The following is a 22,171-nucleotide window of genomic DNA, read 5'->3' on the forward strand; positions in this document are numbered from 1 at the left end:
TGGTTAACATACCCCACCTTCTCACATCCACAGCCTATTGACTGGCAGTCAGAATCCTGAGTGTCATCAGTTCGTTCAGCCACTTTGGCATCTGCACGCCTCCTCCAACATTGCCACCTACCACCACCACTGTACCCAATACTTGCCCATCCTTCAGGCCCACCACTTCTAGTTGGCTTCCTTGGTTGAACATAGCCATTCTTCGTGAAGTGAGGCAGGCATTTTGAAAGATTTCTTGTCATCTCAACACTTCCTCCAGTGGTGGCAGTTGTGGGATGGGGTCTTTGGTGGCAGCAGTGACAAGCAAAAGTGGTCAAGATGATGGTGGCTGCTGCTGAGGCAGCTATGACAGGCTGAGGCCAGGGCAGCTGTGGCAACATGCGGTGGCCTTGACGGTGGCTACAGTGAGGTGACCCCAGAGGGTATGACAGCAGCTGAGGCAGTGACTGTTTGCTGGAAAGCTTTCTCTCCACTAAAGTCCACTCTGCCTGTGTGGGGGCCAAGCAGGAAGTGACAGGAAATGAAAACCCCAGCCCCCCACGTAGCCCCCAACCAAGCGACTGCTGGGGGTTGGTGGATAAGTACCCTCACCCCTTGAGTGGGTACCATATGTTCTACAGTCTCCCAGCATTCCCCAGAGAATTAAGCCATTGCCCACAGTGATAACGTGCTTAGTAACGCACTCTTTATCTGCCACTTTCCCTTCCCTGTGTCACTTCCCACTGCCCAACCAATACTTTCTGGGATCCTCTCCCAAATCCTTGTCTCAGGGCCTGTTTCTGGGGGAACCCAAGCTGAGACTGTGCATCATGAACCAAGGATTATGATTCAAGCACATATGGCACATTAACAAAAACTGAGCATATGCCAAGCCATAAAGTCTCAACAAATTTTGAAAGATTGAAATCGCCAAAAGTAAATTCTGTGAAAAGATTAATAAAATGGATTAACTCATGTCGGGATTGATGAAGAAAAAAAGGAAGAGGGTACCAATAACCAATGTCAGAAATGAAAAAGGGGCTATCACTACAGATTCTATAGACCTTAAAAAGATGAGGATATTATGAACAATTTATGGCAATTTGAAAACAAAGATACTGGGGGCTGGCCAATTACTCAGTTCGTTAGAGTGTGATGTTGGTAACACCAAGGTCCAGGGGTCGATTCCTGTACCAGCCAGCTGCCAAAAAAGAAAAAGAAATGTAGATACTATAGATGTAGATACTATAAAAAATTTCTCGAAAAATGCAACATGCAAAAACAGACACGGGAAGAAACTACTCGATTCTTGTGGTAGTTTTACATATGGGCACAAATTCTTTGCATCCAAATGCCATCAAGAAGTGAAGTCTCCCTGCCCTTTTAGTGTGGGATGGACTCATGACTTCTTTGACCAACAGAATGTGGTAAAAGTGATATCTTTGTGGTTTCCATTTTCACTCTCTTTGACCCCTGAAGCCACCATATAAAGAAGCTGCTCTAGTCTACCAGAAGAGGCCACATAGAGACGTTCTAAAACGTAGTCTGCATCTCCATTTTGTCTGCTCTAACCACTTTTTTTACTTGCATAGAACAGAACTCCAGTCAAGCTTATTCAAGCAAAGGGGTGGGCTGAAAACATCCACCAAAATCTAAGGGCTCAATCCACTTCCCAAGGAAAATGAATTTGGAAATCCAAAGCCACCAGGACACAGGCAGCTCTTTCAAGGACCACAGGAACTGATCACAATCCTCTCTCCATTACCCAGGTCTCCTCCGGTCTTGGCCAAATGGCATCTGGTAGCTCCTGCAACCCTGACTGTACAGGACTTCCACTCTGGCTCCTAAATCAATGGACAACTTCCTTTGTCTTGGAGATTAATCCCCAGAAGGACTTCCATAGGCTAGGTTCATTTTTCCAAGCCAGAGCCCAGGCCTTAGGTTTCAAATGATCAATTACTTCAATTTCCAGAGGTTTGGAGTCACCTCCACGTAGGAGAGACTTGTCTGAATGGTGAATCTGGGTGCAGGGCATGAGCAAGCTCAGTATAGCACTCTGGGCTCTCTCCCCGCTGCATACTTGCCTGTCTGCTCTCTGCTCTTTAGGACCTGACCCTACTGGAGAGCCTGTGATCAACCAGCTGTACCATAGAGCCCGTAATCCCAAAGAGAAACATTACGAAGCTGCATCAGGGCTGGCTGGTAGCTCAGTTGGTTAGAGTGCAGTGTTACAACACCAAGATCAAGAATTTAGATCCCCATACCAGCCAGCTGCCAAAAAAGCAGCTATAGCTACCACTGCTTGTACCTGCCCGGCTCCATTCAGCATCACTTCTGTACACGGAAGGCTGCTTACCTGATCCTGTTACTCTCTGCTCAGGGCTCTCTTCTGATAGCAGGAGCACACTTGGCCCATCAGGGCAGAAGTGCCAGACAGTCAATGCCTATGAAAACAGCCCTCAGTGACAGATGAGGAGGTGGTGGGTAAAAACCCCAATTTACTGGCCCTTTGATGGGTAACTGAGGTATGTTCCATGCATTCTCCCAGAGGTTCCCAGTTGCCCGCAGTGGTAGCTGACTTGATAATGTACCTTTCATTGGCTGCCTTCTTCCCTGTCTCCCTCTCCACTCCCCTACCAAATATACTACCCGCAGTGAAATTCTCAGGGTTGGCTTCTGGAGGAATGCAAACCAGGTCAGAACAGAAGTCGAGTGCAGTAGGTTTCTAAGCCACATCCTTCCACACAGTTGTTTATGATAATAAAGCCATTATTTTCATCTCCATCACCTAACGCCTGTGTCTATTGCTTAACTGGTTTTGAACTCAGCAGGAAAAGAGGTGTGTTATTTATTGCCCCCCAAGCCTCAAGAAAGCTCAATAAAGATCTGGTGAATGGTAGAGTGGAAGGTAAAAAGGGCCTTTGCTCCATGCGTTTGCAGCAGGAGACAGGAAATGGCTGTTTGGCAGTTAACAAGGGAAGAGGGGTCACCTTAAGCCTGGTGAGCAGATGGAGCCTCCTGCCCCTCCCAGACCCTTCCCTGGCACAGCAGGGGGAAGCTGGGGAGCAGAACACTAGGGTTTCTGCCCCCTCAGCTGCAGAAGGCAGGAATCAAAGGCCAGTATACAGAGTCTTTATTTATTGGGAGTCCTGATGTTCAGGGAAGACAGGCCCAGGGCCAGAGCCTTTGTGACTCCATCTGGCCACTCTGCAGGGGTGGGGGCATCAAGTAGTCAGTCACTCATGTCCAGTGTCCCTGCAGTCAAAGGAGTCCTCAGGAGGCAGGAAGCGACTGTGTCTGTGGAGAAAACACAGTAAGAACTACTAACACCTCTTCTGTGCCCGGCCCTGGGACCACTGCTGGGAGATTACGTAGACACAGCATAGACTGCCTGTGCAGAGCCCACGGTCTGGAAGGAGAGGGTGTCAGGTGATGACCTTGGCCATTTGCTATGTGTATAAGTTGGCTGTGCTGAATTGTCACTTGGAGCAGGAAAGGCACCATTCTGCTGTATTTACTGAGCACCTGCTGTGTGTGTGCCCGTATCATTGCTGGTGACGCAGCAAGCAAAAGTTTCTAACTCTGGGGAGCTTATAGTCGAGTAGGAAGCAACAAACAAGAAATCAACAAAAATATGTCAACAGATAAAATTCTATATGGAAAACTAAATCAGGATGAAGAACAGAGGTGTGTGTGAAATGGGACGTACATGTGGCACTTTAAACTGTTGGCTACAAAGCCATGAGATGTTCCACAGTCTTCACATCATGTTGTAAGAGACTGGAATGTTTGTGTGTCTGCTACCGTATAGACTAGAAAACAGAGGAGGCCCAAACCTCACTGCCCCCAGTCAGGAAGGAAAAGCTGTAACCAGCACGTCATCACCAGCAAGGAGGACGACGGTGGGGAGGAGCTGGGTGTTGGTTACTCTGAGTGCACTGGAGAGCCACGAGAAAGTTTTAAAGGGGAGAGATGTGACCTCATTTCCATTTTCAAAAGCTCTTTTGGCTGCCAGGGAAGAGTAGACTGTAGGGGCTAGGGTGGCCACAGGGAGACCAGGAAGGGAAGGAGCAACTGGCCGTGAGATGGGACGGTGGGGTCGTAACTGTTCAGATGCCCAAAAAACTTGAAAGAAAGAAATGTCCCCAACGATGGCTGAGAAACTAGTGTGCACAGTATGTGGTCATTACTGAATGTTTCCTGAGGAGAATTAAATTCCTTCCATTGGTTCCTGCTCTTGGGGCCTGAACCTTTTATTTATCCTTGCCTTTTAAAAAGCAACAATGACTGTAGGGCCTGAGTAGAAGGGTATCTCCCCAGTCTTTAGCCAAGAGCTCCCTTGAAGCAGGCGATGGGAGAGAAGCAGTTACGAGGCAGTAGGATGTGAGCCATGATGGAGGAGGCCTGGGGACCTCGGGAGCCCAGGGACAGGGTTGGGGTATCAGGGGAAGTTTTCTGAAGGAGGTGCTATCTAAGCTAGAATAGGAATTGGCCAGGAGATGGATTAGGAAGGGCAGTCAAGGCAGAGGGAAATAGCTAGACAAAGCCTGGTAGCAGGAGCAACATGCACTTGAGTAACTGTATGTTCACTGGGGCTGGTACATGGACTTTGAGATGAAAAGTGGGGAGAAGTGGGGCCATAGGTCACAGGGGCTGCATCCTGCAGGACACTGCAGGTCGTGCTGGAGTTGGGACTTAGCCTGGTAAAGTGAGCACCACAGAAAAGTTTCTAAGTAGAAGCAGAACATGGTCAGATTTCCTCTGAGATCACTCTGGGACCATCACAGACAGCCAACTGAAAGGGTAAGAGGGAGCATGGGGGCCCAGAAGGCTGATATGGTGATATGAGAGAAAAGACGGGGCTGCAGGGACAGAGAGGACCAGATGATGGGGGTTCAGAGGAGGCTGGTGAAAGATATGACTTTGGCCTTTAGAGCTCATAGTCCAGTGGGGGAGGCAGTAAATATCTAAAGGAAAATTTCTCAACCTTTTTTTCATTATTGCTCCCAAAAATCCTTTTAGATTTTTTCTAATTGCCTTGTCCATGAAATTTTAATATCACAGATATGCTGTATATCTTTTCATATACTGTATACATTAAAAGGAGTAAGATTTTTTTGCCCACCCCACCCAACCCCTCTGCCAAGGAGCAGTGAGAATGAGAGAGTAGGTGAGGGAGGAGGTGGATGAGGTCAGCCTGAGGAAGAACACAGAGTGCAGCAAGGGATTTCCTCCTCACCGTGAATGGGAAGCCACTGGAGAGCTTTAAGCGAAGGTGTAATGTGACCAGATTTTAGTTCTGAAATGCTCGCTCAAGGCACTATATGGAGGCAAGAGAAGAAGTATTCGGGAGACCAGAGAGAAGGCTGGAGCAGGTATTCTGGCAGTGGAGGAATGGGGAATGTGGTTGGACTAAAGCAGGGACATGAGATGACCACGTTCAGATTCTGGATGCACAGGGAAGGCCTGGGTGGGGGGCGGGGGTTGGGACTAGAATGACTCCAAGGTCTTTACCCTGAACAACTAGAAAGATAAAATGGGATGTTAGGGGGGAAAGAGATGAACTGGTGAACCCCCTTACCTCCACAGTCGTGGGTGAGCCTGGCGGCTGCACCTTCTCAGCACACTGCAGGAAGCGGCGCACATGCTCTGCACAGTTGCCCACGGCTGCCTCGTTCTGTCGAAGACACTCCTCAAAGGCCTTGAAAGGCTCAGCACAGGCCTGGCGGATCTGGCGGATGATTGGGCTGTGGGGGTAGGGCATTTCAGGCCATGACTCATCCCCTCCCCCTCTCCCACCCCACCATCATACTTGCCCACACTCACTGGGAGGATGTGCATTGAGCAATGCTCATCTTAAGGTAGTGACAGTCCCGCTGCCATGACTCAGGCTTGGCTGCCACGCACTGGCCATACTGTTCCAGCTCCCGGCCACAGTAGCGAGCAGTGACCTCCAAAGCCGCCTGCCTGTGAGACAGGGTTAGTTGAGAATAATTCCAGGCAGCAGGGAAGAAAGGGAGTTCTGATCTGGGTCTGGGGTAGGACTAGGGGTCCTGGGCAGATACAGGAATCTGAAGGATCCTGGGATGGGGCCAGAGAGGCAGAGGTGAGGCCTGAGTCCTGGGGGTTGTGCAGCAGGGTGGGAGATAAAAGTCCTAAAACAAAGTCTGATTATTCTAAGGCAGGCCTTGGGTATCTTGGAAGAAGGATCTTGGCATCCAGGCATCTTTCAGTAGGCCCAGGGATCATGCGGAGAAGGCTTGGGGCCTTAGATGCAAGATTTAGAGTTCAAGGGAGAGATCCTGGGAGAATTAACTGGGTTTGGAGGTCCTAAAAGTGAGGTTTAGAGATCCAGGAGGTGGAGTTTTGGGTCCTGGGAAAGGGTCACTTGGTCAGAGAGGCTTAGAGATGAGATCTGAGGCCCTGTGGTGGGTTTGGGGGTCCTCGGAGCATAATATGGATGCCCTGGGTAAGGCTGGGGAATCTGGGCTGGATATGGAGAGACCTGCAAGTGAGCTCTTGGAGTTTTGGAGGACAAGGTCTGGGAATCCGGAAGAAGGTTGGGAGGGGTCTAGGAACAAGTGTGTGGAATGTGGGCCTTGGGTAGTTCTGGGGTGAGTTGTGAGTCCTGGACAGTTCTGGAAGGTTCAAACTGTAAGGTTTGGTGATCCAGGGAGAGGGTTGGAGCTCTAAGGACCGGTGTAGGAGACCTAGAGGTCCTAACACGTCTGGAGTCCTAGGGTCTCAGTGTGAGGTCCAGCGCCTTGGGTCCTGGCCCTGAAAGTCAGCCACCTCATGGAAAGGGGGCGGGGCCTAAACGCTTAGAGGGCGGGGCCTGAGTACCAGGAGGGGTGGGGCTTGTGAGAAAAGGCGAGGAATCTTGACGGTCGGATCTCCAAGGAGCAGAGAGGCCAGTCCTTCTTGCCGAGGTCCTCGGCTAGGTCCAGGTCACTGGGATAAAATAAGGGCGCGACTGAAGTACGGGGTAGGAGCTCCCGCTACTCACATCTGGAGGCCGGTGCTGGTGTGGGATCAGTCAGGGAGGAGCGACCCGCCTCTTCCGGTATCAGGTTATCATGGCGGCGCCCACCCAGCCCTCGGTGTTCGTTTTTTCCGGTCACAGAGCAGCCCCATTCCCTTTAGGTCCAAACCGTCATGGCGGCGCCCTGCCTCTTTTTCCGGCCCCGGTCCGTCACGGCGGCGGCGCGCTGTGCAGCCACTTCCGGCCTAGTCGGCTCAGTGGCCTTACCCCCTTCTCCTTCCGCCTTGCCATGGCGGCGTCCAGGGTTCACCGGAAGTAGGCGACCGGAAGTCCGGCGGTGCTTCGGCCCCAAAGCGAGTGCGGCTTAGAGCTGAGCGGCGCCTCGTAGAGCTCAGTGAGAGTCTCACGGGTTCCACGTCTGAAGAGCTGCTGGCGAGCGGCTACTGCAGTCGCGGCCCTTCCACATGCTGCCGTTCGCGGCTTGGTTGGGCGCCGTTGGCTCCGGCTGCTGGGCTCAGGGACAGGGGCCTATCTCTAATGCTGCGCTGCCACCATCGGCTTTGCGCGCGTCCCCACCGCCCTCCCGGGATACGTTGGTGCGCGCGCTCAGAGCCTCGGGAAGGGGGAGTCACCCCAAGAGCCGGATCAGCCCGGCTTGGGCCTCCCATCTGCCCTGCGCGGGTTACCCAGACGTGCCGCTTACCGCTCCGCACAGGCTCTGAAGCCAGGACGGATGTCGGTTTTAATCCTGGCTCTATGCGACCACGGGAAAGTATTTCCTCTCTTTGTAGTTCTTCCTGGCGTAGCGACGGTTCCACCTCCCTTCTCATCTGTCTTTAAAGTGTGAGGTTAGACCTGGGCGTGCGTTTCCCCGTTTATGAGGCTGGATATCCCTTGGTCAGAGAACTGAGCATCAGCCCTGCCATCTAGTATGCAAAGGTCTTCCAAGGCTCCAGCCAAAATGAGAAGATGCAGGTAGTTATGGTGTTTAAAATGAACTAGAGCTATTTGATTGTGAGCAAGTGACAAACGTGCTCACAAGATGGTACCTGGGTGTGTAGGTGATTTTCTAACTGGGGGAGGGTACTATAGATTTGGTGTCTCTGTGCTCGACATAGTGCAGGTGAATGGTTAAGCAGAGTTCTGGATAAGTGAGAGCTATTATAGAAGGCTGTAACCATGAGCTGCCCTGGTTGGAAGTTGGCATCTGATGACTGCGCCACTGGCCATCTGAATCTACCTCAAATGACACTAGTAGGTTTGAAGCCATGGGCACTGAAAGAAAGCTTTTCATCCCATGAGGGGAGGGGCCTTGTATCTCATGCTCACAACTGTATCCCCTTACACAGCATAGGTCTTGGCAGAGTAATACTGGAATGAATAAAACCATATGGTCACAGCATTTCTGTTAGGATAAGACGAAATCCGTTCATTCATTCCTGTGATACTTATTAAGTGCCATCTATGTGTCAGGCACTGGGACAGCAGCGAATAAAGCAGGCAGGAGTTTATACCATAGTGGAGCTAAACATCCTAGTGGTGGAGACGGACAATAATCAAAGTAATAAGAAAGACATATACTGAATTAGTGATAAATGCTAAAAAGAAAGATAACTCTGGGAAGGGAATGGTAAGTGTCAGGAGAGTGGCAGTTTTAGGCAGGGTGTCCAGGGAATGCCTTACTGAAAAGGTAAGATTTGATCAAAGACCTGAAGTGAGTGAGGCACATGGACAAGTGTCCCAGGCAGAGACAACAGCAAGTTCTCTTAGAGAGGAGCACGCATGATGCATGTTCAAGGAACAACGAGGAGAGGCTGGTTCGCTGGAGCAGAGGGAGTGAGGTGGAGAATGATAGGGGAGGTCAGGGCAGTAGCAGGAGGCCAGACGGTGTGGGGCCTTGTGGGCAATTATAAGGACTTTGGCTTTTACTCTGAGCGAGAGCGTGAGCAGGGAGCCCTGGATTCTGTGTTTTCAGTAAGCTTTCCAAGGTAATTCTATCTATGATAATGTTTGAGGATTCAGTGAAAGTGTTGAGGATTCAAATATTTCCACTGAAACGCCTCTTTTAGACTGGTTCTTCTAGAAGTGGGGGTCCTAGTATTGATCCCCTCTTTGAGGGGTATCCTCAAAGCAAAACACTTGAAAACAAATATGCAAAACACAACTCACCCTTTAATTAAAGATATATTTGAGTTAAAGAGTATCTTTGAAAAAAATGCAAGCTCCTTTGGTCAGGGTTAATGATTGCTTTCTTCCTAATGCTTAGTTAGCTGAGCATAGCACTGCAAATTGGAGGAGGTGGAGAAGAGAAAGAGAATCAGCTGTTTCATCTTATATGAGGTTTCCAGATTCATCATATATGAATGAAGGAGGGAGGGTATGGTGAAGGGAATGGGATAGGAGATTGGAAGTCTGGAGATCTCATGGGAAGGGAGATGTGCCAGGGACAGATGAATCAGGGCATGTCAGATTTGATGAGGGGCAGGGAGTGTGATGAGGTGGATGCAAGGTAATGGATGGGAGGAGCACTTAGAGAATGTGGCCAACCCTGAGGGAGTTTAAGTCTAGTGCTTCTATCTCTGGCCAGGTTTGAGACCTGCCATTAATGGCTGTGCAGAAATGACTTTGACCGGATGACCTATGAGCTGGCAGCAAAGGGAGTCCTTGACCCTCGTTATCCTGAAGGGGCTATGTGGCAGGAAGAGATGGTACCTGGGTGTGTAGGTGGTTTTCTAACTGGAGGAGGGTACTATAGACTAGGATAGAGTCTCCTGGGTTCCTAAGGGCTCTTTCTCTCCCCTCATGTTGTTCCACTGCCACCTTCCACTCTTGGATTTTTCCATCCTGTCTTCTTTGGGAAAGCTTTTCCCTCCAGATCTTGGCATGATGGGGCTATACGGGCCAATCCTGGTAGCCCAATACATGTAAAATCTCCAGGTTGTGAGGACAGCGGTGAGTAGATACACCCTTCCAGCCATGTTTCATCTTTCCTCACTAGCCATATGGTAGTGACTTAGAACTTCAGAATCACCCCTCCTCAGGAAATGGTGGCACATAGAATTGTGAGAGGAAGCCAGGTCCTCTGATTCTGAGGGGGTTTCCTGGCTGTTACCCCCACCCCTTTCTCCATGTTAAGCACCTTTGTTTAAAAAGGGGAGGGGGAATTAACCCTTTCCTTGGAGCTTAACTTCCTCTTTCTTACTAGTATCTCCTGGATCTCATGTCTCCCAGATTTACCCTTCCAGAGTGCAAACCCAGCCTTAGGATTCCTGCTTCTGGATTTCAGCCATTTGTGTTTCCAGGCAGGGGCTGGTCAGGCCTGGAGGAGGGTCCACCTGTTGGGTCCCACCATGCTGTTGCACAGGCCTGTATCATGCACTCCATGGTGCTGGCGAGGTAAGACATGGGAAAGAAGTGAAAGCTATGGCTCTATCCCAGAGAAGCTTAACGACCTTCCTAAGAGATAGTGAATTCTGAGGTGGCCTTGTGAGGTTGGCCCCAAACTGTGCCCCCTGGGAACAGCTCCCTCCTGGAGAAGTCCTACGCAGAACTTTGACTGCCCACTCAGGACAGTTCCTTCTCTCCTGCACTGGACGGCTGCCTGGTGTTGGGCTTCCCAGTGGGCCTGGCCTCCTTCTCTGCACTGCCTTTGCCTTCCTCACCTGCTGCAAGTTCATGGGGTTTGAAGATTAAGAGGGAGATGCAGATTCAGAAACTGCAGCTGATGAACAGTTCCCGGTACTCATCTCCTCCAGGTCTTCTGAGCCATGGGCCACAGACGATAGGGAGACATGCAGAAATGTCACACGTAGAGGGCATTTCCCCCACATCTCTGCTTTTCCTTCTAGAAGTTGCATTTGATGTTTCAAGCAGAATGCTGCATCACTTAGGAAGGGAAAAGGAAGTGTGAGAAGAGTTACGAGGCTTGGTTCTCTTACAGATGGTCTGGGCCTCTTCACCTCCCCCTCACCAACCTCAATATTAAACATTCTGATCAAATGAGAGGTATTATCCTGAGGAATTTCCCATTTAGAGCCCATGCTACCTAGGAGTTTGCTCGACTGGGAGTTGAGCCTCAGCTGCATTAGTTTCCTAGGGTTGCCACAACAGTACCACAAACTGGATGGCTTAAGACAGCAGAAATATATTCCCTCACAGTTCAGGAGGCCAGAAATCCAAAATCAAGGTGTTGCCAGGGTTGGTTCCTTCTGGAGCATCTGAGAGAGAATCTGTTCCATGGTCATGTCCCAGTTTCTGGCAGTTGCCAGCAATCCTCGACATTCCTCAGCATGTAGACCCATCACTCTTCACATCACCACCTCCTATGCGTCTCTCTGTGTCTTCTTCTCTTAAAGGGAGACCAAATCCAAACCCCAGGGGGTGTTTTTGCTGGGGTGTTTTTGCCAGTGTCTTTTTGCCACAGACTACCCTCTCTATAATTGTTATTAATGAACACTTTTTATTCAAAAGGCTCATCAGGACTGATGTGAGAAGGAGGGCAGTCTGTGGCATGCTGGGCAGTGCCCGTGCACGCTGGCCTCTCCCAGCTCTCTCAAAGAGATCTCTTCCCCCCACCCATCCTGTACTGCTTTGCCCACACCACAGGGCTGGCTGGGGGTGCCGGCTGGGTTCCGGATGTGCACTCATCCCACTGCTGCTGTTCTCACTGCAGCATTATCCCAACCCCTTACCATCAAAGGAGTACTTCAAGAGAAGTACTACATATACTTAAAACATCTATTTTTATAATACATTTTGTAGAACTAGTTACAACCACTGGGTGTGTGGAATGTTTATTAAATAAAACAGTTTCAAGGGCCACCTTGGAGTGCAGAGTTGACTGACAGGACTGGAGCTGAGAGCAACACCATAACCTGGAGAAGTGTCAACAATGGTGAGGGACCCCTGACAACCCTGGGGTGGGGAGGTCTAAGACTAGATGTCATCCGTCTGCCAGGAGCTGGTGGTACGCCCTGTGATGCAGCCTCATTTACAAGACAAATGGGGGAAGAGTCACAGGGCTGGCATGCAGCAGTGGCTTCTGCATTAGAAACACTTTACTTGAAAGCGGGTTCTGTGACAGTCGGAGGGATTGTGCTTTGTGAATCTACTCGCGTAGTCCCTGGGCTGCATTGAGGAGCTGTGTTCTTTGTCTTTGTCTCCAAGGTGGGCTGGGGCTGTGGGTTTGGTTTCTAGCAGGACTCATCCCAGGAACCAAAGCCTGTTATTCAATTTTGAATTTACTTTTTCCCCTTCATTTAAGATATTTATAAATTTCTTTGTTATGCAATAGTCCGTTTATAGATCAAAGTAACATTCAATTTTATGTCTGATTCTACCCTTTCATTGAAGATATTTATTTGTTTTCCAGCAACACTCTTTGCATAGAGATACATAACATGTAATTCAATCTTGTGAATAAATCTTTGCTTTAAATAGATTTTTTTTTGCTTGTGTTCTAATGCTTCACTTATTAGGATATATGTTCATATAAATATACATGTGCGAACATATACATATATATGAGAATCTTATATATACTCTTCTCATTTGAGTAGATGTATTCATTTGTATTCACGCACACTCCATTCAGAGATACAAAATCCCATTCAGTATTGTATACAGTAATTTGTTTCAGCAGATAATCATTTCTGTTCTGACAGCAATCCATTAATAGAAAAATAACCTTTCATTCAGTCTTGTTTTTAGATCTTTCATTTGTTCATTTCTACCAACACTCCCGATACATGCATTTGTGTTCACAAACACTTCATTTATAGTGATTTAAAAACTTGTCACTGTCTCATTAGATACACTAATCATTGTTATACTAACATTCAATTTATAGAGATAAATAACCTATTGTTCAATCTTGTGTATACCACTATTTTTTGAGTAGTTATACCCATATTCATTTACATTCTAACCAAACTTTATTCTAGAGATTTGTAATATCTATAGTCTATTGGTCTTTTCTTTCAGTAGACACCTTCTTTTCTTGTTTTCTACCAACATCCCATCTATAAGGATATATTTCATATCATTCAGTTTTTTGAATAAATATATCCTTTCTGTAGATACATTCATTTAGATTCACAAACTCTTCATTCCCAGCGATAAAATACATAATTCATTTGTCTGTAGGAATTTATTTTATTTCAATATATTAGCGTTCTCCCAACATCCCACTCATAGAGATACATAGCATATGACAGTTACATGCATATAGTTTTTCCCTCATAATGCAGAGATAACATCGCATTTTACCAATACTGTGTTCTAAGAGATACGTAACAGTTCAAGCTTGAGTACAGATATTTCCTTTAAGTAATTTTGTTTTATACAAACAGCCCACTCATAGATATATTTCATATGATTCCATTTTGAGTATAGCTCTTTTCTTTCATTAGATACATTTCTTTGTTCTATTTGCATAAATAAATAGGATTCAATTTTGAGTATGCAACTTTCCTCTGTATAGATATATTCCTGTGTGTCTTAGCAAACATTTACTTACAGACATAGCTAACATACCATTCCATTTTGCTTATCACTCTTTCCTTTCAATAAATGTTATTTTTTGTTCTACCAACACATGATTTTTAGAGACACATATTACTCAACCTTTCAAAAAGTTTTTTACGAGGAGATACATTCATTTGTGTTCTACCCACAGTCCTTTTCTGTAGCTCAAAGGTCAGCAAACTGTGGCCCTGACCCAAATTCAGTTTTTGCAAGTAAAATTTTATGGAACACAAGCACACCCATTCACTAACCTATTGTATATGGCTGCTTTGGCATAGTTGAGTAGTTGTGACAGACACCATTTGGCCCCCAAAGCTGAAAATGTTCAGTATCTGACACTTTACGGAAAAAGTTGCCTGATCCTTGCTATATATTAACATATATTCAATTTTATGCATAGCATGTTCATTTCAATAGATAAAATTATGTGTGTCTGCAACACCACTCATACTGAAACATAAAATATAAATGACCTTATGTATATAGTTTTGCTTTTGTTTATCTTCTATCAATAATCCATTCATAAATTATTTAATCTTGAACATAGCTTTTGCTTTTAAAACATATTCTTTTGTGTTTTTCAATCATCCATCCATTGAGAGACATATTCAGATTTGCATCTAGCTCTTCCCTTTCTTTAGATATATTCATTTATATTCTAAAATCATTCCATTTATAGATAAATATCATATCACTGATTTATGTTTAGAGAATCTTATTTCAGTAAACACTTCATAACAATCCATTCTTTTTATTCATTTAACTTTTCTCTTATATTGCTAAGATGAGTTTGTATTCTACCAACACTATTTACAGCGGTGTATAATTGAGACTTATTACAGACTTTACCTATTTGTAAATATATTTGTTGGATTTCTACCATCACTTCATTCACAGAGATTTGCTTCATAACATTTAATTTTGCATACTCTTGTCTTTCAGTAGACACATTTTGCTAAACTCTAATCAGCTAAAGACCACGAGGGACAGGCCTTCAGTTTAACACAATCCAACCTACTGAGTCTCAGTGAGGGAGAGAGTGCCAGCGGATCTGTGGAGTGTCACTCCATGGACACTGCACAGACGAGGGAGAATCGAAGCATCTTTTGTGAGGTCTGACTTTCCACTGATGGATTCTGTGTAGGCTCAGAAGAGGGGATCAGTCTGTGTTGGTTGCTATTTTTGAGGAGAGACTGAGAATTGGGGGTTACTAGGGGCTGGGTGCTGTGATGAGTTGAGGGTAATTAATTGGACAGCCCTGGTGATAAATGAAATTGTAGAGCAGGTTTGGGCAACACTGGAGGGGGTTTTATGGCATTTTACAACTGTCGCATGACCCTGGGAGATGTCTATCATTAACTCTGCTGCTTTCTCGATCTGTGTTTGTCCTGCACCTGATTAAAGGCAAAGCTGCTTATTTTATTTTCAGTCTAAGGTGATTTTCACCCTTTCAGTCCCACACAGGTTTTGACTCTTTCAAATTGTTTGTGTTCTCCAATATACTATAATAGAGACAAATAACCTTTGAAGAGTTAAATTTCATATGTATATCTTTCCTTTTAGTAAGTACTTTTCCTTTGTTCTCCAACATTCCATTCAGAGAGATACATATCAGGTGAGTGTGTGTGTGTGTGTGTGTGTGTGTGTGTGTGTATGTGTGTGTAGCACATTCCTTTCCATAGATAGACTCGTGATATACCAGGACTTGTTTTATAGAGATACATAACATGCTGTGTGGTGTGTAGCATTTTCCTTATAAAGCGAAGGTGTTCTGTATTAACACTCCATTCCCAGATGTGGTGGACTGAATTATGTCCCCCCAAAATTCACAGAAGCTTGAATTGTGTCCCCCAAGTTTTATGTATTAGAAACTTAGCCCCCACTGTGACTGTTAAGAGGGTGTGAAATCCTGTTATGGTAATTGAAAGGTGGAGCCTTGAAGAGGTGATTGGATTGCAGGACTGTGCAGTAATGAAAGGATTAAAAATGGTGGTCAGGGGTGTGGTTCCGAGGGCTTTAAAAGAAGAGGAGAGTCTGTCTTTCTCTCTCTGCTTTCTCTGCTTCCATCATCTTGTAATGTGAGACCCCTGGGTTGCTGTCGCCACCACCAGATGGACTTTGGACTTCCCAGCCTCAGAAACTGTAAGCAATAAATTTCATTTTCTTTATAAATCATCCAGTTCAGTGTGTTTTGTTATAAGCAACAAAAACGGCCTAATACACCAGAGATACATGACATGTTCAGTCTTGAGGAGAGCATGTTCCTTTCAGGGAGCATATTTATAACTTGTGTACAGCTTTTCCCATATACTGCAGAGATATGTTCAATTCTATCAACACTTTATTCCTAGAGACACATGATATCATTCAGTCCTGTTTATTGCACGTTCCTTTCAGTCGATATACTTGTGTTCGTGGAGGTATGTAACATGCCATTACTACTGTTTATAACACTTTCCTTTCAGTAACGTATTAATTCCATTAATACTCCATTTACAGAGATAGATGACAAATAATTAAAACCTGTGTATGCTTTCCTTTCAGCAGCTACATTGGTTTGTGTTTTAACAACACTCACTTATAGGAATGTACAATACATTCAGTTTTGTGTATACTCCATCCTTTGAGAATATATGTTGTTTCACCCACACTCACTCCATTCACAGATACACATACCATTCAATCTTATGTATATGTTCTTTCATATGTGGCAGATTCTATTTTCCAGTGATTGCCACAATAGTATCTCCCAGGCTTCACTCGTTGGGTGGAATCTATTTCACCACACATTTGAATCTGGGCAGATATTGTGACTGTTTTGACCAAAAGATTGCAGAAGTGACCCCGTGCCCGTTTCAGGTGTAGCCCTTATCTGGCCTTGTAGTTTCTGCTCCCTTATTGGAAGATAACCACTGTATAAGAAGTGATAAAATTATCATTTGATCTTGGTTTAGCTCTAGCTTTTGGTAGATATATTCTTTTGTAGTATATCAACAGTCCATTTGCAGTGATATATTTAATTCAATTTGCATATGCAAACGTACACATGTGTATATACAAATTTACATTCAATTTGTACATATGTTTGTATAACACACAAATTGAACTGAATGTTCTTTCTGCAAATGGAATGTTGGCCTGTGTATTATTACATTGCATACATTTTTTAGTTACACAAAAACTACAACTTAGAGATAAGTAACATAATCAAACATATATGTCTAGGTCATTCAATTGTGTTCTGCCTGCTAGGGAACATTCAGTAGTGTTCTACCAACAGTCCATTCATAGAGATAACTGCACAGCCTTGTAACACACAGGTCAGTCCTTCCAATAGATACAGCTATTTGTGTTAAAACAGAACTACTTATTTCAGTAAATAACATGTCAGTCAGTCTTCTTATCTTTCTATTGCAGACATGTATTAGGGTCATGCCAACACCCTATTCATAGAGATAACATATCATTCAGTTGTATACCTATCCTTTTAGTAGGAACATTCTTTGTTGTTACACTTACATTCTGTTCAAAGAGAAAAACACCAACACTTCCAACATTGTTCATAGTCCTAACCTTGAATTGCAGATATTTTCTTGTTATACCAACATTATGTTTATAGAGCTAAACATCATCAATATTGTGTACAGCTATCATTTCAGATGATATATTAATTTGTGTTACACAAAAATGCAGTTTATAGAGATAAATACCATAGCATTTAATCTTGACTACAGCACTATCTTTTCAATAATTATTTTTTGTTATACAACCCTCCACTCAGAGAGATAAGTAGAACATCATTCAATCTGTGTACAGTGCTATCCCTTCAGTAGATAGACTGACTTCTGTTGCACAAACATTCCACCCACAGATATAAATAACATTTAAATCTTGTCTATAGGTCTATTCTCTCCACTAGACAAGTTATCTTATATCAACACTCCATTAATAGAAACAGGTAATTTATTTAATCTTGTGTATGGTTCTTTCATTAGAAAACTCACTTTGAGATTGAATGTCCTCATAACAAAGAAATGATTACCCTGACTTAATCAGCACACATTGTACACACGTATTGAAACATAACTCTGTACCATATGAACATGTATGATTGACACATTTCAATAAAAAAGAAAACTTCACTTTTATTTTTATAAACATAATTTAGAAATATATAACATACGGCCTTATTTTATTTCAGTTATTAATTGTTTTATCAATATACAGATATACATAGATGTAATCAACCTCTCATTCAATTTTGCATTTCTTTCCTTTCATTTAAAATATTTATAAATTTATTTGTTATGCAATATTCCAATTCACAGATATAAGTAACATCTTCAATTTTAGGTACAGCTCTATTCTTTCACTGAAGACATTTGCATTATACCAACGCTCCATTCGTATATTACATCTTGTCTATAACTCTATCCTTTCACTGCATATGTAGATTTTTTCACAACATTCAAACAGATACATAGTGTCATTCAGTCTGCTGACTTCTAGCCCAGGAGTCGGCAAACTTTTTCTGTTAAGAGTCAGATAGTAAATATTTTAGGCCATTCAGTCTGTCACAATTACTCATCCCTGCCATTATAGCCACAAGCAGGCACAGACAATACGTAAATAGGTGAAAAAGGCTGTGTGACAATAAAACTTTTTTTTTGGACAATGAAATTTGAATATTATATCACTTTCGTGTAACACAATGTTTATTTTTCCAACTCTTTAAAAAATGTAGAAACGATTCTTAGCTTGCAAGCTGTATAAAAATAGATGGTGGGCCAAATTCGGCTGTGGATTGCCAGCAGCTGCTCTAGGCTTCCATTATCTCAACACTCCATTTCTTTTTTTTTTTTTTCCCTTTTTTTTTTCCCTGACCGGTAAGGGGATTGCAACCCTCGGCACAGTGTGGTCTGCACCGCACTCAGCCAGTGAGCGCACCGGCCATCCCTATATAGGATCCGAACCCACGGCCTCCGCGCTCCCAGCGCTGCACTCTCCCGAGTGAGCCACGGGGCTGGCCCTCAACACTCCATTTCTACAGATAAGTAATGTCATCATTTGATCTTGTCTATGTATATTTTCACTGCAGGTATTATTTGTTATGTTACCTAATTTGTACTGATACTCCATAGAGATAAGTAGCAAATCATTCAGTTTTGTATATAGTTTAGAATTCATTGAACTTCATCACATTTGGAAATACTTTGTTCATTATTCTTGTTATTCTTCCAGAAAGGATTTACTTTTGTTTATGGTAGGCTGGGACCCCAGAAATTCCAGATAATTTAAATCCAGTCATGGGTTGAGATAATTTGGGATTGGGCTGGTCTATTTCCAGTTCACTCTTATTTGTAGGATTCAGCCCTGCATGATCCCAGTGTTAAGCCTGGGATGTTTACCAAGTCCCCTCCTCTCCTTGATGAAGTCTGAATTACACATTTTGTCCCCACAACTCAGCAAGTCTCACTTTGTCATCCTCCCCTTTTTTAGAATTTGCCCTTACCTTGAGGGGAATAGAGGCACAGACTACGGTGCACAGCTCACCTCCGAGTCCCGCTACCCTTGGACCTGGCTCCACAATTCCTCTGTGGAGTAGTATCTCTCTGGTATCTTCACACTGATTTTTTAAAATATTTGTCCAGATTTTCTAGTTGTTCTCAGTGGGAGAGTTGGCTCGAAATAACCTCACCTGCCCTTACCAAAAATGGAACCATCCAGCAATTTAAAAATTTTTCTCTCCCATTTTATTTCTAAACTAACTTTTCACCTCCGTTGTTTTTCTTATAAGATAGTTCTTCTTGGAGCTCGTAAAGAAATCACATATAAAATTTCTGGTAACTGATACAACAGAGAAGAATGTCTGATCTCTTCCTGTTTTTAAAAAAGTCATTTTTTTGTTGTGGTGGTGATGGTAAAATATATCTCCCTTCCTTCCTGTTTTTTTTCACATGTTCCCTACTGTTTCTTTTCTCATTGTTTATCTCTGACTAGGGTCACATCTTTCTGGAAGGATAGCACGAGAAAGGTCAGGAAGGAAGCTGTGACTCTCCAGCTTCGATCTAAATCCGTCTACAGCACCCCCCACCACGCCCCCTATTTCCTTTCTGGGGAAATATGCCCCCACATTTCTGACATTCTGAATTGTGTGGCTCACAGAAAAGCCACAAGTCACAGATTGTCTCATTTTTATCATTTCTTTTCCCCGTGTCACTTGTGGAAGCCCACCTCAAGTAGGTGTCAAGAGCCACAAACCAAATGGCACGCCAGGGTGGCTGCTTCCGTTTCTTAGGACTGAATGACATGCTAAAGCAGTTTTCTCGATCCTTTTTTCATTACTGCCTCCCATCCTCCACCTTTTAGACATTTTTTTCCTAATCTCTCCCCCAACAAAATGTTAGTATCACAGAAATACTGGATAATTACTGGATAACTCTATGTACTGTAGTTATATCTGTGTATGTACCATTTACATGTAAAAAATTTTTGCCTCCCCCTGCCAAGAACCAATTTCTGCCCTCGTGAGGGCACTCAAGAGTGCATGCACCAAAGGGAAATGCTAACTTCTCTGCTCAGCCTGTGCCCCTAGATGTAGTCACTCACTGAGGGACTGTGGACTTTAGTCTTGGGGAAATCCATATTCTCCTCTGTGTCTGATGAGGCAAGCAAGTGCCAGCAGTTTCCAGCGTCACTGTGATTTCAGACTAGACGTTACAAATCTTTGGTGGTGTGCTTGCTCTTTGCTTCTGTTCCAGGAAGGTGTCAGTTCTGCTGTGCCCTTGCTAGTCTCCTTCATCTCGGCCATTTCCTTTTTCTTCCCATTCTGCCACAGTTGCAGAATCAAAATTTCTGAGAAAATGATATGCTTTTAAGACTTCTAGCTCTTCCCTTAAACTTGTTTTCCAGGCTTTCTATACAGACCATGTGTTGTAAAAAAAAAAAAAGGTGGTAGTAGATGAGGCCCTGTGAAGCCACAGCCTTCAACAGCAGACTCTGAACAGATCTCGTTTGTCCTCAAAATAAGTGAACTGGTGGTGAGCAGTGACCTGAAGTTATTTTGTTCCAAGTCAGAACATGGGTCATCCAAATACCCTTCAGATGTATACTGAGGGAAGACTTAAGTTCTGGCTGTATTGTGTCAAACATCTCTCTCATTTTTTATAATTTTTTCACACAAAAATAATTCTCAAACACTAAAATTAGTGCATATGTTTTGATTACCATATTTCTGGGGAATTAATTTCTTAAAGTGCACTATTCATTCAGTGAGATTTTCGTACTCTCTTTAAATATCTTCTTCTGGCCAGGATGGAGTGAAAGGGACGGGATTTACCCTCCTAACATAAACCCTAAAATCTGGTCAAAACGTAAGACAAAGTGCAGATGTTGGAAAACGAGCATGGCAGCTCAGTGATCCCTGAGAGTAAGGACACAAATGAGGTGACACTAATGGCCACACAGCACAGGGGAAAGGAACTAAAACATCCAGGGGTCTCCCTGAGTTGAGACAAAGGTGAGAATCTGGGGAGGCCAAGAGTTCATAACACAGGGTACTGGAGAGCAGAGAGCTGCAGAGTTGCAGAGGGTTCAGCTCGCAGCATGCCTCTGCACTCCAGGAGGCCAGGAAGAGAACGGCCAGAAGGCACAGGCAGAGCAGTCCGCGGGCTCACCATCACCCACGTCCCTCCAGCCACAGTGAACCTCACTGCACATTGGGTGCTCAGATGTTGTCTCTACAGTGACGCAAAATTAGCCCCGATGGCTGCCCTGATCTCACTTAAGTTTAGAAACACTGAAGCATGAAGCAAGCCCTTCAGGTTGAAGGAAAATCCAAGATGAAAAGCTGGTATATACAGTAAGATAAAGGAACTCCAGGTATGGCAAATATGGTGCTAGATATTAAATAACTCATAAATCTCCTTGAAAGGTAATTGACTGCTTAAAGCAAAAGTGGTAATATATTGTGGGGTTCATCACATGTAGAAATAAAGTGCATGACAAAAATAGAACAAAGGCCAAGAGACAGGGCAGTGGGTAGTGTTGCAAAGTTCTTATACTATGTGTGTATGAAGTGACATAATAAATCAGTGTGATAAGCCTAAGGATGTGTACTAGAAATTTTAAAAGAAACAATTAAAAATGAAAATGTAGAGGTAGGGTTAATAAGCCAACAAGGTAGATAAAATGAAATAAAAAACCAGGCCCACACCAGTATGGCCATGTTTTTTGACAAAACTGCAAAATTAAGTCAACGGAGGAAGGAGAGTCTTCAAATAATGGTGCTGGAGCAATAGGATTTCTACAGGCTGAAAGAAAAGAAATTCAGTCTAAAACTCCCTATACAAAAAAATTAACTCTACCTGGGTAAATGGATCACAGATTTATATGTAAAGCATAAAACTATAAAACCTTTAGGAGATAACATATGATAAAGTCTTTGAGCTTGGTGAAGAGCTCTTAAACGTGTCTCCAAAAACATGACCCACCAAAAAATACAAACAATAAATTGGGCTTCATCAAAATGAAAATCTTTTGCCTGCAAAAGACCTGTGAAGAGGATGAAAAAACAAGCTATGGTCCGGGAGAAAATATGTATGAAACACTTGTGTGACAAAGGCCTTTTATCTAGAATATATAATGAAGTCTCAATCCAATTAGAAAATGTGCCAAAGACACAAA

General features: G+C 44.1%; 1 protein-coding gene across 1 annotated transcript; it reads right to left on the minus strand.

Annotated features, from left to right (window-relative positions):
• Positions 1 to 3,100: 3,100 nt before the first annotated feature.
• On the minus strand, positions 3,101 to 7,078 carry CHCHD5 (coiled-coil-helix-coiled-coil-helix domain containing 5). Its single transcript, XM_063078992.1, has 4 exons — positions 6,986 to 7,078; positions 5,806 to 5,946; positions 5,561 to 5,726; positions 3,101 to 3,276 (listed from the first exon to the last, which is right to left on the minus strand). Coding segments are annotated over exons 1-4 (333 nt in total). The 5' UTR covers positions 6,988 to 7,078; the 3' UTR covers positions 3,101 to 3,252.
• Between the last annotated feature and the right edge of the window lie 15,093 nt (positions 7,079 to 22,171).

This window comes from Cynocephalus volans, chromosome 14 (assembly GCF_027409185.1).
Source record: "Cynocephalus volans isolate mCynVol1 chromosome 14, mCynVol1.pri, whole genome shotgun sequence".
Lineage (NCBI taxonomy): Eukaryota > Metazoa > Chordata > Mammalia > Dermoptera > Cynocephalidae > Cynocephalus > Cynocephalus volans.